Source organism: Haliotis rubra, unplaced genomic scaffold (genome assembly GCF_003918875.1).
Source record: "Haliotis rubra isolate DU_JTF1 unplaced genomic scaffold, ASM391887v1 Scf79, whole genome shotgun sequence".
NCBI lineage: Eukaryota > Metazoa > Mollusca > Gastropoda > Lepetellida > Haliotidae > Haliotis > Haliotis rubra.
In genome coordinates, this window is record NW_025767512.1 from 1,249,535 (window position 1) to 1,266,234 (window position 16,700).

The 16,700-nt window shown below is 41.0% G+C and overlaps 1 protein-coding gene across 1 annotated transcript; it reads left to right on the forward strand.

Moving 5' to 3' along the window:
* The first annotated feature begins 1,176 nt into the window (after positions 1–1,176).
* Positions 1,177–15,840, forward strand: LOC124261123 (protein fem-1 homolog C-like). The gene is given in 5 exon segments (XM_046695449.1): positions 1,177–1,270; positions 12,211–12,510; positions 13,528–14,653; positions 14,656–14,993; positions 14,996–15,840. Coding segments are annotated over 4 exon segments (1,908 nt in total). The 5' UTR covers positions 1,177–1,270; positions 12,211–12,222; the 3' UTR covers positions 15,152–15,840.
* Positions 15,841–16,700: the final 860 nt, after the last annotated feature.

Consider the following 16,700-nt stretch of genomic DNA (forward strand, 5'->3'; position numbering starts at 1 on the left):
ACGAAATTCGGATACCATTAATCAGCACTGATTTTGGGTGTTGGTGCATTTTCAGTAGCCTTTCTTCCTAAAAGCAACACACAAAGAGAAATGCGTGTGTACTGCATACTCCTGAAGAAGACGATATGAATCATAATTCTGTGTGAAAATCTTCTCCTGCGGGATGCGCTAAATTTTGTAATAGGCCCGTATCATATCAGGCGAATATGGATATTCTACAGTCAGTCCATCGACAGAAATTCAAAACGATTTGATTAATAAAAGTTTTTGAGTTTATATTTTTTGTATTTGTATCAACTGACCACGAAACAAAACTATGGTAATTTGTTAATGAGTGTGTGAGTTTAGTTTTACGCCGCACCCAGCAATATTCCAGCTATATGACGGCGGTCTGTAAATAATCGAGTCTGGACCAGTCGATCCAGTGATCAACAGCATGAGCATCGATCTGCGCAGTTGGGAACCAATGACATGTCTCAACAAAGTCAGCGAGCGTGACCTCCCGTTCCCGTTAGTGGCCTCTTACGACAAGCATGGGTTACTGAAGGCCAATATTCTAACCCGGATCTTCACGGGTGTAATTTGTTAATAGCCAAGATTGTTATCATGCACAGATAACTTGTTCTTATTTTCACAGCTTGTAATAACTGTAATGTACAAGAGATAAACAAGCCTAAATGGCTTGAACTGAATCAAATATGATAAAACCAAGAAGACATTGCCAAATCACTTTGGGCAGTGTTGTTTAGTTATGATTGCCAAACGCCGATTTTTGTTGAACAAAATACTCAGTAACTGATGTTCCACAACAACCCTTCACATTCTGACACTTGCCTGTCTCAACTTCTTGGATATATGCATTTATTGTTTTATCTTCTGATCAATATGTATTCGCTTTATACCGAAGCACATGTATACTAATTTGTGGATAACAACTTCTTGTTTATTGCATGTAGCGACGTTTCGATGTACTGCAGTAGCGCCTGACACAGTCAACAAGATGTTTATTTACAATAAACAAGAAGTTATTGTCAAATAAAATCGTATGCTTCGTTGTTTACTAACCAATTTCTAGAATGACGATCAATAATTATGTATTCGCTTTGTTTCGTGGTACGTCACTCACAACATTTAAGCTGAGTACTGTCCCTTTGATTCGTAGCAGTTATCTGCTCCTTATTTACGCCACCTGCATGTCAAAATGGTGAAATATAGGTGTTGAACAGTAGTAGTGCGATCAGATGTCTGCCAGTCAAAGTTTCGTTGAAAGGTATCGTGCCACGTGCATGTGAAGCATCAATTCATATTTCCGGGTAAAATTAGAGATGATAAGGATGTTATTATAGTTTCAAATATTTGCCATTATTTCTGAGACATTTCGTCTGGACGCACGGGCGGTGATCAATCTGCCCACACTAACTTTCCATTACAGAATCTGTCTAAGCTGCTGCTAACATCAATTCCACCATCTTACGTTAAACGAACATTCTGTCATCTTTCGTTTCTTCTTTCTATTTCAGTTAGTCTATCAATCCGATATACTTCAGCATTTTTTCACATCTGTCCTTGGACCACTTCTTTTTCTGATATACATCAATGATATTGTATGTGATGTTGACAGTAACATTCGTCTCTTCCGGATGACACCTCATTATATGTTATCATAGACGATCCATCAGTTGCTGCTACCTGTCTTAACAATGATCTAGATAGAATTTCACAATGGGCCCGTAAGTGGCAGGTTACATTTCATCCAAATATAACTGAAACTACTTGTTTTAAAACGCTACTCAGTTCTCATGTAAAACGAAACCGTCTCTAAAACCGAACCTGTTCATGGACGGAACAATCATAATCACACTAATGATATTGTATGTAAAGTTTGCCTATGATCAGTTGCCTGAGGAATTTTGAATACCGATTATCACGTAAAACGTTGGATATTATGTATAAGTCCTATATCTTGCCAATATTGGACATTTGTTCGCATATTTGGGATAACTGTACGTCTGAGCAATCACGTACATTAGAAAATTTACATCTTGATGCTCTGAGAATTATATTTGATGCCGTTCGTGGCACAAGTCATAACAAACTTTATAATGAAACCAAATCTCAGTCCTTGCAATATAGAAGGTATTGTCAGAAGTTAACTTTTTTCTATAAGATGTACAACAACCAATTGCCAAAATATCTTTGTGACCTGATCCCAAACTCCCGGAACTACAAACTACAGCTTGAGGAATAACTCTGAAATACAAGGAATTTACAGTCACACTGCCTCTTATGCTAAATCCTTTTTACCTGTCACAATAAATTTATGGAATGCCCTACCAAATTCCAAAGCATCATGTAATCTCACAGAATTTAAAAACCTAATTACAAAAACTGAAAATAAGATTACTTTGACCTTAATTATGGCACTCGTTTTTGCCAAATCGTTCACTGCCGCCTCAGGCTCGGATGTAGCGACCTAAACGCCGATAAGTATAACAGACATTTAATAGACAGCCCATGTTGTTCTTGTGGACATCAGAGTGAAAACGCCCTACACTATTTCCTCACTTGCCGTAACTATACTATGATAAGACTTAATATGTATTTTTACACTACCGGTTATAACCTGGATACTGTTCTTAAGGGAAACAAAGAACTTACTTCCTGTGTAAACCAGAAAATAGTTGAATCCGTCCACGATTATATAACCAAGACACAACGCTTCAAATTTTGTCAGGAAAATAATTAAATTTACTCAACAACCTTCTCATGATTGATTTATATTTCTACAATGGCTTGTTAGACACACACAACTGTAACTCTCTAACTTATGACTACTTAGAGAATAGTTGTATTTCATGTTATCTGTATATATTTATATATATATTTATAAATGTTATATTTATGCAATGGTCAGTATCAATGACATCAAATCCTCCATTTCATGTTGTATTTTATGTTGCATGGGAGCGGTGTTAACATAAGCAGTAATGCTTGTTCACCAATCCCAATTCATCTTCATGAATAAAAATATGTTTAAATCAATTTTTCACATGTGAAGCATGTTTAGTTTTGGGGCAAAAGCAGAATTAGGCGATTGTCCAGACAAATTTACTGATCGAATCATGTCTTCCAACAGTGGTATACCTTTTCCGGGTGGGATCAGTTACGATTGCTTAGATTTAAAAATCTAACGTATATCCTAGGTTATGGGTTTTTTAGCGCTTAAAGGAAGCATTGTTTTCTCGCAAATCACATAACAGCTGTAAACATGGTAAAACATCATATTTAGACTACCTTATTCAAGAAAACAGCAAAAATAAAATAACTGGAAGTTTATTTAAAAAACTTGGGCTGAAGGCAAATTGCATTTTGCATAACACAATTATGATAATGCCATCATGCATTGGCTTACATCAGAAATATATTAGTTCCCCCAGCCCAAGAGGTTTAGAGGTAACGACTGTAAATTGTTTGAACATTAACTAAAAGTAAAAACTGGGTCAAAGGTTTACCTGAACAATATCATACAAAAAATATGGGAGCATGATAATTCCTAGACAGTAGACATGTAATTGATATCATAATCATTATGATGCATTTTGCACAGTCCGAACTGGCTTGCTGTCCAAAAATTTCTTTGATCCGTTAAAGGTTTTCAAACAGGAATTCCACCATTCTAAATCCAATCTGAAGGAGTCACTAATTAACACCTTTTCACTTCCTGATTTTAAAGTGTTCTTAAGGTTTTCTCCTAAGAAAAGTTCTACCTCCCTGTATCACAGAGGATGACCAGTTCAATTTTCCTATCAGACTCTCTATCTGCCTTTTACTTGCTGTCTTCTTTGCCGCAAAGGCAGCTGTTTCCTGTTCAAGGGTGTGAACTTTGTCCATTGGCAACTCTAAAGTACATTCAGTGGTATTTATCAAAACACCAAGAAAAACAAGCTTCTGTTTTGGCCCTTCAACCTTGTTCCAGTTTATGCGAAAACCTAACCATCTCAATACTTCAATAAGTTTTGCCAAGGCTTGGCCACATTCACTAGCAGTATCTGAAATAATCAGAAAATCATCCAAATATGCTATAACTCTGTACCCATATCTCACTTTCATTATTCTGCATATTGCAGCACTTAAACACTGGAAAAAAATTTGGGACTTAGAAGCACCAAATGGAAGTTTTGAATCAAACATGTACGTAGGGTTGCTTTCCCCTTTAAAGCGCCAACACAACCCTGTTAGTGGGTAATTACTAGCGTGAATAGGTACAGATCTATATGCATAAAATAACTGGAAGTTTATTTAAAAACCTTGGGCTGAAGGCAAATTGCATTTTGCATAATACAATTATGATAGCGCCATCATGCATTGGCTTACATCAAGAAATATATTATTTCCCTCAGCCCAGGAGGTTTAGAGGTAACGACTGTAAATTGTTTGAACATTAACTAAAAGTATAAACTGGGTCAAGGGTTTACCTGAACAATAACGTACAAAAATAGTGGAGCATGATAATTCCTAGACAGTAGACATGTAATTGATATCATATTATTTTCCGGTCATAGTTCACCAAATATATTGAAATCTATTCATATGGTTTAAACATATTTATTCGTAAAACAAATGGATTAGCATACAAGCTTATATTAATGCTGCTCAAATACAATTTACAAAGTTAAGTAAACCAAAATTATCATTCAACGATAACGATTACATGACAAACCACAAGGTTAATGTACAGTCAGATGATAATTAATATTTCAATAGCAATTTCATTATAACAACCGATATATTTCTTAAAGCTAATAATTCTTCAACCATATTTGCTCCCAAATCTACAAGAAGCAGTGATGAAGTGGTAAACAGATTTTAAGATAGCTAGGTTATCAAGATCAGATATTTCACTATTTCCATATAGAATTGTCTTTAAGCTGTACCCATTATTGTAATATACCCATCAGTTCTTAACACAGCGTAGGTTGGACAGGCAAGTAGTGTTGTGTATCTTCACGATAAGCGAATCTATTCATATTTACATTAAAATTAATAAAAATAAGGGCAAATTAAAATATTACATTATAACTACAAGAAGGACTGCCTAACAATATGTAAGCATTATCCAAGCTAAACATGTTGATAAAGATTAGTGATAAGAAACATTAAATATTCACTTATTTTTCATGTGTATAGTTTTACATTTTTGTTTTTCTTCAGGAATAAAATAGAATTTGAGAGGAGGTTTGTTCACATCGTAAATATGTTTAAACCCTGTTTCACAGTGTCGTGAATATATTTTTGTGAATGTGAGTACTGGTTTGCAGTGTGTGTATAAAGTGCCGTTGTGGATGTGCTCAATATGCACTCACAACAACTCTCATTAATCAATTCAGATATGATATATTGAAGACAGTGTGTACCCTGTGTAGCCATGTGCAGCAAGAACACAAATCACTAGATGAGTACTTGTCAGTAATGATTGTATTGTTATCATGCAGCTAAACTAACCAAGCTTTCATCACAAGGTATTGCTTGAATGTTTTAATGAACAAAGTAAAGAAGATTCTATCAGTTGTCATTGCTTGCTTTTGTACAGTGACTTTAACTCAATATCATCATGGAATTGGATTGTTTTCCTGGTTTCATTTCCACAGAAATTAGGATTGGTAAAAAAGCAAAGCTTATGTAAATACCTATCCAGGTAATGAGTTGACACTGCTGGTTAGTATACGTTGTACCAGACAGTGCTGAACATAATGTATAGTTGCACGAATAGAATATATTAAGTCAGTATTTTGAAGTCAGTGGTGTCTGTGGAAAAATATAATTATGCAGTTATCGTTTCTACATGAATTTAAAATTGTTCATATCTTTTTGCTTTTGACGATAAAGTTGTGAACAGATTGAAGGATATCCATAGCAAAAAGTATTGCAACACCCATGATTTTTAATCCCCATATAGCCATTTATATTCCTGTCATAATTATATTTCTTTCTATGATTATTTTCATATCTCGGGGCGTACCATATTGATATTAGACATGAACATGCTACAATCAAAGCCAAGCACCACAATGTGACTATATGCAATATGTGTAACTGTCATTAAGCAAATATTGAGTGTCAATAAACTACTCTTACAGCTTATTATTTATAACTTTGAAAATCAATTGATTTTGTTGTTGATTGGCAAATGTGGGGCTTCCTTAACTCACTGTGTATAATTCATGATAAAGTCAATGAAGAGGAGGTTAGGGATGTTACTGCAGTTGGTGGAGGCCACACTCGATATTGACATTGCGCTTGGTTATTGATACTTAGGTGATTTCTTGAGGATGGTAGGTCAGCAGTAGAGGACGTAATGCGAATGCAAGACAGTCCCCTGTTACGCGTACAAGTGACTACTTGAGAGGGGGTCACACATTCGCGTGACTGCCTGATCTCAGACAGGGAAATTCTGCATGTCACACAAAAATGTGTCTAAAAGTGTTATTTATGAAAATAATGAAACAAAATTTGCTACAGTCATTGACAGGTGTTCAAGTTGAAATGAATTTAAACATTCGTGAAAAGTATATTTAACTGACAAATCCTGCCTCTGCCCACTGGCCCGACTGGCCTACACTACCTCCGACTGACGTTCCCTGACTTCCGCCACTGGTATAGGGGCAGTCTCTCCGGAAGTGGGTAAGCTCGCCACAGGCGAAACATGCTCCTGAATGCTGACCTCTGGTACGAAAGGGCTGGTTGACAGACTGGATATGCTGAGGACTGTTAGAAACGCTAGCCACCTGCTGCACGGGACGACTAACTGTAGAACTCCTACGAGCAGCTCTACTTGCATACGGCATGTATCTTCCCCGCTTCTGACGCAATTTCCTGACAGCTCTGCTGTTAGCAAGGAAAATAGCCCGATCATCGTCAGAATTGTCAGCGAGTTCATTAGAAACATATTGCATCACCGTCTCCCAACCGCCAGAGGAGTCCGCGATCCTGATGTGTTTGTTCCTCAGTTTCAGTCGTTCACATTCTGATCTGATCATGGATTCTGCATCTTCCAGCATCTTGTTGTGAATAGATGAGATTACTTGTTTTAAGCACTGAATAGTCTCTTCATTACAATTGTACTGAATCTTGTTACCCTCCTTCGACCAAATATAGTCCTTGTCCGCCTTAAGCTTCTTAACATCAGTTGTGGTTTGACTGAACTCTTCTCTGAGGGCCGATATCTTGGTATCCAAAGCATCATGAAGTATATCATCATTTAGTATAGTCTACTAAATTTCAGACAGGGATACTTTCTCCATCCTATACTATTTGACTTTAGACAGGGATACTTTCTCCATCCTATACTACTTGACTTTAGACAGGGATACTTTCTCCATCCTATACTACTTGACTTTAGACAGGGATACTTTCTCCATCCTATACTACTTGACTTAGACAGGGATACTTTCTCCATCCTATACTACTTGACTTAGACAGGGATACTTTCTCCATCCTATACTACTTGACTTAGACAGGGATACTTTCTCCATCCTATACTACTTGACTTAGACAGGGATACTTTCTCCATCCTATACTACTTGACTTAGACAGGGATACTTTCTCCATCCTATACTACTTGACTTTAGACAGGGATACTTTCTCCATCCTATACTACTTGACTTCAGACAGGGATACTTTCTCCATCCTATACTTCTTGACTTTAGACAGGGATACTTTCTCCATCCTATACCACTTGACTTTAGACAGGGATACTTTCTCAATCCTATACTACTTGACTTTAGACAGGGATACTTTCTCCATCCTATACTACTTGACTTTAGACAGGGATACTTTCTCCATCCTATACTTCTTGACTTTAGACAGGGATACTTTCTCCATCCTATACTACTTGACTTTAGACAGGGATACTTTCTCCATCCCATACTTCTTGACTTTTAGACAGGGATACTTTCTCCATCCTATACTTCTTGACTTTAGACAGGGATACTTTCTCCATCCTATACTACTTGACTTTAGACAGGGATACTTTCTCCATCCTATACTACTTGACTGTAGACAGGGATACTTTCTCCATCCTATACTACTTGACTTTAGACAGGGATACTTGTGTATCACCTCTGGTGCTGTTCAAACAACATGAGGCATTGTTGGGTACAAAGAATAATTGTTTTAGATAACTTTATATATTCACTCAAGGCTACAAAAAAGTACAATGTAGTACAAGAGATGTATAATAATTGTATACGGGTGTATACTTGATTAAGTACATACATTGATATCATATACATGAATAATACAATGATGGAGGTTTTCTTGCAGTACAGTTTTATGAGTTAGGGCGAACACGGGAAGGCCAGCGAAGTCAGATTGACACTAGGGCATCAGATGGGCTGGATTGGCTGGTTCATTGTTTGTCCCTTCTTGTCTCTGGGCTTCCCCTATCTTGCCTTTCCGCTGGTCCGTCTGCGTTCTTCCTATGTCTTCCTGCTTTTATACTCGCTGTCTCTGGGTTTCCCCTATCTTGCCTTTCCGCTGGTCCGTCTGCGTTCTTCCTATGTCTTCCTGCTTTTATACTCGCTGTCTCTGGGCTTCCCCTATCTTGCCTTTCCGCTGGTCCGTCTGCGTTCTTCCTATGTCTTCCTGCTTTTATACTCGCTGTCTCTGGGCTTCCCCTATCTTGCCTTTCCGCTGGTCCGTCTGCGTTCTTCCTATGTCTTCCTGCTTTTATACTCGCTGTCTCTGGGCTTCCCCTATCTTGCCTTTCCGCTGGTCCGTCTGCGTTCTTCCTATGTCTTCCTGCTTTTATACTCGCTGTCTCTGGGCTTCCCCTATCTTGCCTTTCCGCTGGTCCGTCTGCGTTCTTCCTATGTCTTCCTGCTTTTATACTCGCTGTCTCTGGGCTTCCCTATCTTGCCTTTTCCGCTGGTCCGTCTCATGTTCTTCCCTATGTCTTCCTGCTTTTATACTGTGTCTCTGGGCTTCCCCTATCTTGCCTTTCCGCTGGTCCGTCTCGTTCTTCCTATGTCTTCCTGCTTTTATACTACTCTGTCTCTGGGCTTCCCCTATCTTGCCTTTTGCGGCTGGTCCGCTCTGCGTTCTTCCTATGTCTTCCTGCTTTTATACTCTCGCTGTCTGTCCCTCTTGCCTTTTCCCTGGTCCGCTATCTTGCCTTTTATACCGCTGGTCCGTTCCCCTATCTTGCCTTCATTCCGGTCGTTCTTTCCTATGTCTTCCTGCTTTTATACTCGCTGTCTCTGGGCTTCCCCTATCTTGCCTTTCCGCTGGTCCGTCTGCGTTCTTCCTATGTCTTCCTGCTTTTATACTCGCTGTCTCTGGGCTTCCCCTATCTTGCCTTTCCGCTGGTCCGTCTGCGTTCTTCCTATGTCTTCCTGCTTTTATACTTTCGCTGTCTCTGGGCTTCCCCTATCTTGCCTTTCCGCTGGTCCGTCTCGTTCTTCCTATGTCTTCCTGCTTTTATACTTCTCGCTGTCTCTGGGCTTCCCCTATCTTGCCTTTCCGCTGGTCCGTCTCGTTCTTCCCTATGTCTTCCTGCTTTTATACTTTCGCTGTCTCTGCTTCCCCTATCTTGCCTTTCCGCTGGTCCGTCAGCTCTGCGTTCTTCCTATGTCTTCCTGCTTTTATACTGGCTGTCTCTGGGCTTCCCCTATCTTGCCTTTCTCGCTGGTCCGCCTCGTGCTCTTCCTATGTCTTCCTGCTTTTATACTTCCGCTGTCTCTGGGCTTCCCCTATCTTGCCTTTGCGCTGGTCCGCTTCTGGCGCTTTTCCTATGTCTTCCTGCTTTTATACTTTCGCTGTCTCTGGGCTTCCCCTATCTTGCCTTTCCGCTGGTCCGCTCTGCTTTTTCCTATGTCTTCCTGCTTTTATACTCGTCTGTCTCTGGGCTTCCCCTATCTTGCCTTTTGCGCTGGTCCGCTCATGCTCTTCCTATGTCTTCCTGCTTTTATACTTCGCTGTCTCTGGGCTTCCCCTATCTTGCCTTTTGCGCTGGTCCGCCTATGCGCTTCTTCCTATGTCTTCCTGCTTTTTATACTGCTGTCTCTGGGCTTCCCCTATCTTGCCTTTCCGCTGGTCCGTCTCCGTTTCTTCCTATGTCTTCCTGCTTTTTATACTTTCGCTGTCTCTGGGCTTCCCCTATCTTGCCTTTCCGCTGGTCCGTCTGCGTTCTTCCTATGTCTTCCTGCTTTTATACTCGCTGTCTCTGGGCTTCCCCTATCTTGCCTTTCCGCTGGTCCGTCTGCGTTCTTCCTATGTCTTCCTGCTTTTATACTCACTGTCTCTGGGCTTCCCCTATCTTGCCTTTCCGCTGGTCCGTCTGCGTTCTTCCTATGTCTTCCTGCTTTTATATTCGCTGTCTCTGGGCTTCCCCTATCTTGCCTTTTGCTGGTCCGCCTGGCGTTCTTCCTATGTCTTCCTGCTTTTATACCGCTGTCTCTGGGCTTCCCCTATCTTGCCTTTCCGCTGGTCCGCTCATGCTCTTCCTATGTCTTCCTGCTTTTATATTCACACTGTCTCTGGGCTTCCCCTATCTTGCCTTTTGCGCTTGGTCCGTCTCGCGCTCTTCCTATGTCTTCCTGCTTTTATACTTTCGCTGTCTCTGGGCTTCCCCTATCTTGCCTTTCCGCTGGTCCGCTCATGTTCTTCCTATGTCTTCCCTGCTTTTATACTTCCGCTGTCTCTGGGCTTCCCCTATCTTGCCTTTCGCTGTCTGCCTGCATTCTTCCCTTGCCTTCCTGCTTGTACACTCACTGTCTCTGGGCTTCCCCTATCTTGCCTTTCCGCTGGTCCGTCTGCATTCTTCCCATGTCTTCCTGCTTTTATACTCGCTGTCTCTGGGCTTCCCCTATCTTGCCTTTCCGCTGGTCCGTCTGCATTCTTCCCTGGCCTTCCTGCTTGTACACTCACTGTCTCTGGGCTTCCCCTATCTTGCCTTTCCGCTGGTCCGTCTGCATTCTTCCCATGTCTTCCTGCTTTTATACTCGCTGTCTTTGGGCTTCCCCTATCTTGCCTTTGCGCTGGTCCGTCTGCGTTCTTCCCCTGTCTTTCTGCTTTTATACTCGTTGTCTCTGGGCTTCCCCTATCTTGCCTGCTTTTACAGGCAGATGAGGGGCCGGTGGGGTAGCCTAATGGTTAAAGCGTTGTCTCGTCACGCCGAAGACCCGGGTTCGAATCCCCACATGGGTACAATGTGTGAAGCCCATTTCTGGTGTCCCCCGCCGTGATGTTGCTGGAATATTGCTAAAAGCGGCGTAAAACCAAACTCAGTCAGTCAGTACAGGCAGATGAATGACTAAGGCTGAATAAAAAAATGTAGTGGTTCCGATTACACCTGTTTAAAAATTTAGGGTAGGTAGGGAGGATTTTGTTTTTACATTTATTTTAGAAGTAAAGTACTAACTAATAACATGTTTATCAATGTGTAATTGTTTATTTAAACAAGCTTGCAGCCCTCATGTTGACTTTATCAGAATGACCGATGTCCTTCCGTGCCACGGAAAAAGCAATGGTATCAGAAAGCTTATTTTATTCATACTGCTTAAAACATAGAGTCAGCACCAGAATTCATGGGTCGGTGGGTAATCGAAACCACAACATTTTTTTAGGCCTAACAATCTGTTTAGGTGAGCAATTCTCATGGACAATCTGCGTAGCTCATCATATTTTTACCTGTTTGAAATATCTCTGACAAGTGACAAATAGTGATACATTTGCTCCCACTAGTACTACTCAACTTTAGGCAGGGGTACTTGCTCAAGCATATACTACTCAACTTTAGGGAGTGATACTTGCTCCAGCATATACTACTCAGCTTTAGCCAGGGATACTTGCTAAAACATATGCTACTCTACTGGCATAATGTTTATTAGATGCTTATGTTTGGGACCATTAACTTAACAGAATTTTGAAGACAGAATGAAATGTTTCTGTAATCAGGCTTCAGAAAATGGAAATATTCCCCTGGATAGATTTGTTTTCATGTTTATGTGCTCTTTACCTACCCTGAGTCACTCCTCTTTACCTGCCCTGAGTCACTTCTGTTTGCTTTCCCAGAATGACTCCTGTTTACGGGGACTCCTGTTTGCCTGCCCAGAGTGACTTCTGTTTGTCTGCCCCGAGTGATTCTTGTTTGTTTGCCTAGAATGATTCTTGTTTACCTGCCCTGAGTCACACCTGTTTGTCTACCTTCAGGTGCCAGCAGTAATGGCATCCAAGACACACCTGGAGGATGTTGATGTGTCGTGGTATGCCTCCATCGTCCACAACTGCATCCAGGAGGACAAACTCAGTAAGCTCCGAGGCACCCTCAAGAAGTTCTCCAAGGAGCAGCGCAAGCGGGTCGTCACCTACAAGATCAACGGCAATGCACCTCTGTTCATGGCCTGCCTGCAAGGAAAGGTCCACATTGGGAACTACCTCCTTGATGAGTGTATGGCCGATGTGGAACAGAAGGGCATTTATGAAGTGGAGGAAGACAGATCCAGGCACCAGGTGAGCCCAAACACTCTATGGGGATTTGACCCCTTTGGGATTCCAGTTCAGAATATGTTCTTCAACTTGTGTTGGTTGTAAGAGGCGAATTAAAGGATCAGGTTGTCAAAATTTGTGACTTGGCTGCCGGTGTGTCATCATACCACAAAGCATAGATCTTTGTTCACAAGTACCCGTGAAGATCCAGGTTACAATTTATTTTTTTTTTTTTATTTTTATTAATTTATTTATTTTTTCCACATTTTTTATTCACATCAGTAGGTACAGTCATTTTATACAAAAATCGTACACTGTGACAGGTGACAGTTCTAGTTACAATCATTTTATACAAAAATCATACAATCTTGGTTGTATAATTGCGGTTGTATAATGGTTTGTTTTCATAATAGCACCATATCATTCTGGGTAACCAAGCAGTAGAAACATTCATACATTATTATACAGATGTCATGTCTAATACAAGCTTGTACATGTTGACAGTTCACAACACATCAGTCTTCAAACATGAGTAGATACATTCAAGTATTACTGCACAAAGATCATAGATTGTATACATTGAAGAGTCATAACACATCAGACCATGTTGTGTAATGGGTGCCCGTTTACTCCACATTCGTCTGGCTGGTTTTTCATTCTGGCAACATATCTTTCAAAGAAGCGATGGAGGATTTTAAGGACAAAATTAAATTTCTAATACAGCTTATGGATATAAATATGTATATCTTTTCCCGTACGTGAATCGGCACATATTGTAATTCACTACAATTCCGGGTTACAATTGTTCTGATTCTCTAACAACTTCCAAATCTCACTTAACAACTCATCTTTTCATCAGCACTTGTCACTGACACTTAATTGTATCCCAGTAGTGTAGATTGATGATCATGCTGTTGATCTCTGGATTGTTTGATCCAGACTCGATTATTTACAGACTGCTGCCATATAGCTGGAATATTGCTGAGTGCAGCGTTAACCAACCAACCAACCAACCAACCAACTTTCTTTTTCTGTCTCCAGGTAACTCCTCTATGGTGTGCAGCTGTAGCCAATCGCCTTGAAGTCGTAAAATCGCTGGTCCAACACGGAGCTCACATCAACAGCACATCCGATACAGACTCAACCCCAGTGCGTTCCGCATGCTACATGACAAACATCTCCGTGGTCAAGTACCTCGTTGACCATGGCGCCGACATCCACAAACCCAACATCAACGGGGGCACCTGCCTCATCAACTCGGTCCAGAGCTCTGAATTGTGCTTGTTCCTCATTAAGAAAGGAGCTGACGTTAATGCAAGGGATAACTCTGGAAATCTGGCTTTGCATTATGCCATACGAGAAGGAAGATTAGAGACGGTAGAACTTTTACTGAAACATGGTTCTGACTACCGTGCCAGGAACGACTTCTGTGATGATTCTTTGCAGACTGCTGCATTGAGAGGTTTTGGAAATATTGTTGATTTTATCATAGAACACACTGTACAGGACTTGGTCAGTATGATTCATGCTTATGAACTTCTAGGTGCCAACTATGTTGATGAGAAGCATGATATTGCAGGTGGGCTGGCAATGTGGAAGAAAGCCATGGCGTTACGTATCGGTGATCCTCAGAACATTGTTCTCAAGGACTTGCCCACCACTAGCCAGATTGCATATGATAATGCCAGGGAACCACAGTCATTTGAGGAACTTGAAGAGAAAGTGATAGACCCAGATTCTGTGTACATGCAAGCGTTGTTGATCCGAGAACGAATTCTTGGACCAAATCACAAAGACACAACGTTTGGGTTGATGTACCGAGGTGCGGTTTACGCAGACACCCACAGATACCAACGGTGTGTGGATTTATGGAAGTATGCATTCCAGCTGAGGCATAAGAAGGTTGAGGCTCTCAACCACGAGTGTCTGTTCACGGTCCAGGCCCTCGTCAAGCTGTTCTGGGAGATGCAACTGGAGTTGGAATCAGGGGCGACAGATGAAAGAGTCCGGTTTGGGGATGCCCTGGAGGTGTTTGACCTGCTCATTCAACACATCCGGAGCGGAGTGCCCAAAATGTCAGACGAACCAGTTCCTCATCAGACTGCCGATGATTTCCAGCTCCTCATGCAGCTGTCCCTTCATCTGATCCATCTCTTAGCCAGACTTGAAGTTCCCCTGAAGAAAAGCTGCCATTCAAACGTCTTGTCCACGAGCTGGTACTTCAGGATCCAAGGGGAACTGAACAAGAAAGTTTGCTTCATCTTGCCGTTGATCCCAAAATCAGTCTTACTAGTGAAGAGTTCTACTCAGCATTTCCAGCCTTGAGTGTTGTGCAGGTGCTGATTGAATGTGGAGCCAATGTGAACGCTGTTGATCAAAGAAGAAACACTGCATTATACAACAGTGTGAAGTTTCTCACCTACACTGAGCTCCATGACGAAGGCATTCTGTATTGTTTGCTGAACCACGGAGCGCATGCCGATATGTGCAATAACGAGGGTCACAGCGCGCCCTAGACCTTCTGAAATCTCATGGTTATCCGATTTGCCCAATGGAATATTTATCACTGAAATGTTTTGCAGCACGAGTCATCAAGAAACACCGGATTCCTTATGAAGAAGAAGTGCCAGTTACCTTGTTGCCATTTATTGCTATACACGGATAGTTGCTGCATGTTTAGACAGTTGTTACGTACGTTTTGTTTTGTGTGCATTGTGATATTTTGACGTCTTCAATCAGTATTCATTATTTATTATTGTGAATGAAGTCGTGTCTTGTTCTGGTGTCTTTTGAACTGCTGTTCTCTCCATCATTCCGGGTAGCTATCCAAACTAAGAATGTCATCAAGACCCTCTAGACTTGTGCTTACGAAGAATTTTAAAGACTGTTACATAGCAACTGAGGCAGGGCTCTTGAATCGAAGTGTTTGATGCTCTTACACCATGAAAGACTATGGGCGTCAGACATGCTGCCTCTCTTACTTCACCAGTATTTTGATTATTAAAGATTCTAAACTGGGACCTAGTTCTGAAAAGCGGAGTTGCTTCCCTTACATGTTGTAGGATTCTATGCCCGTGGGCTCAATTTACTGATCAGGAGTCTCAGCTCTATTCAATAATTGTTGGTTTCACCAAAGTGGAACATCTTTCTTCTCACAAGCTGACATTCCTTCATGTAAATGGTATACTGTTCCAAGCAACATTCAACTCGTTCACAGACTCATAGCAGAAATGTATCCCAGGAAGCTACCTCTACATAAATGTCTCAATGCGATACAGAATTGCACCAAGCTGACCATTGCTTGGCATTGAATAAAAGGACTGTGTGGGTCTCCTATGCAGGCCACAACAAACACTTTTGGTATCATCTATATTATGTTGAGTGAAAACTTAGAAAACAGTTATTATGGAGTTGATGTAAGATGACCTTTATTGGAACAAGATTCTCCAATGTCACGGGGCAGTAGGGTAGCCTAGTGGTTTAAGCGTTCGCTCATGACTACTGTGTTGGACCGGGTTCAATTCCCCATGGGTTCAATGTGTGAAGCCCATTTCAGGTGTCCCCCGTTGTGATGCTCCAATGTCTGAGACATTTTTTGGATTGGTTTGGTATACAGGAAGAGAAACCTGTGTTCACACACCATTTCATGGAGTGGTCAAGTGGCCTCATGCTCTGGTCAGCTGGGTAGTTTCTGTCATTGATTCAGCAAACATCAGGAACCACTTGAGCCCAAATGACCCATATTAGATGATGATTCATTGACAACAACTGACCAAATAATTATGTTTTAACTGAGTATTGGATGAAAAACATTTCCACCTTTCCATTGGATAATGTAACAATGGATGATGACTTTTTTGTATTTTTATCGCAATGGAAAAATCCACATAATAATACATTTGTAATGCAGGTTGCTATGGTGATAGAATTGATTCTGGGGAGGAATAGATCCATGCTTGATGGATGAGATTGATCTTCATACTGAGACAAACAGATGGTTTTGATAAAACTACATAAAATACTGATTGTATTCATGTGCAACTTGTCTGATTATCTGTGATAGTGCTCCACCAGCTGATTGCATGTCATTGTTCTCTGTGGGCATGTGTTGTGGCTGGTCCTGTTGGCCTGGAGTCCATTGTTATCATGTCGCGACATGCCTGTAGTACTGCTGAGTGGCTTTGGAATCCAACGTTTCTGGAATAAGGCTTGGA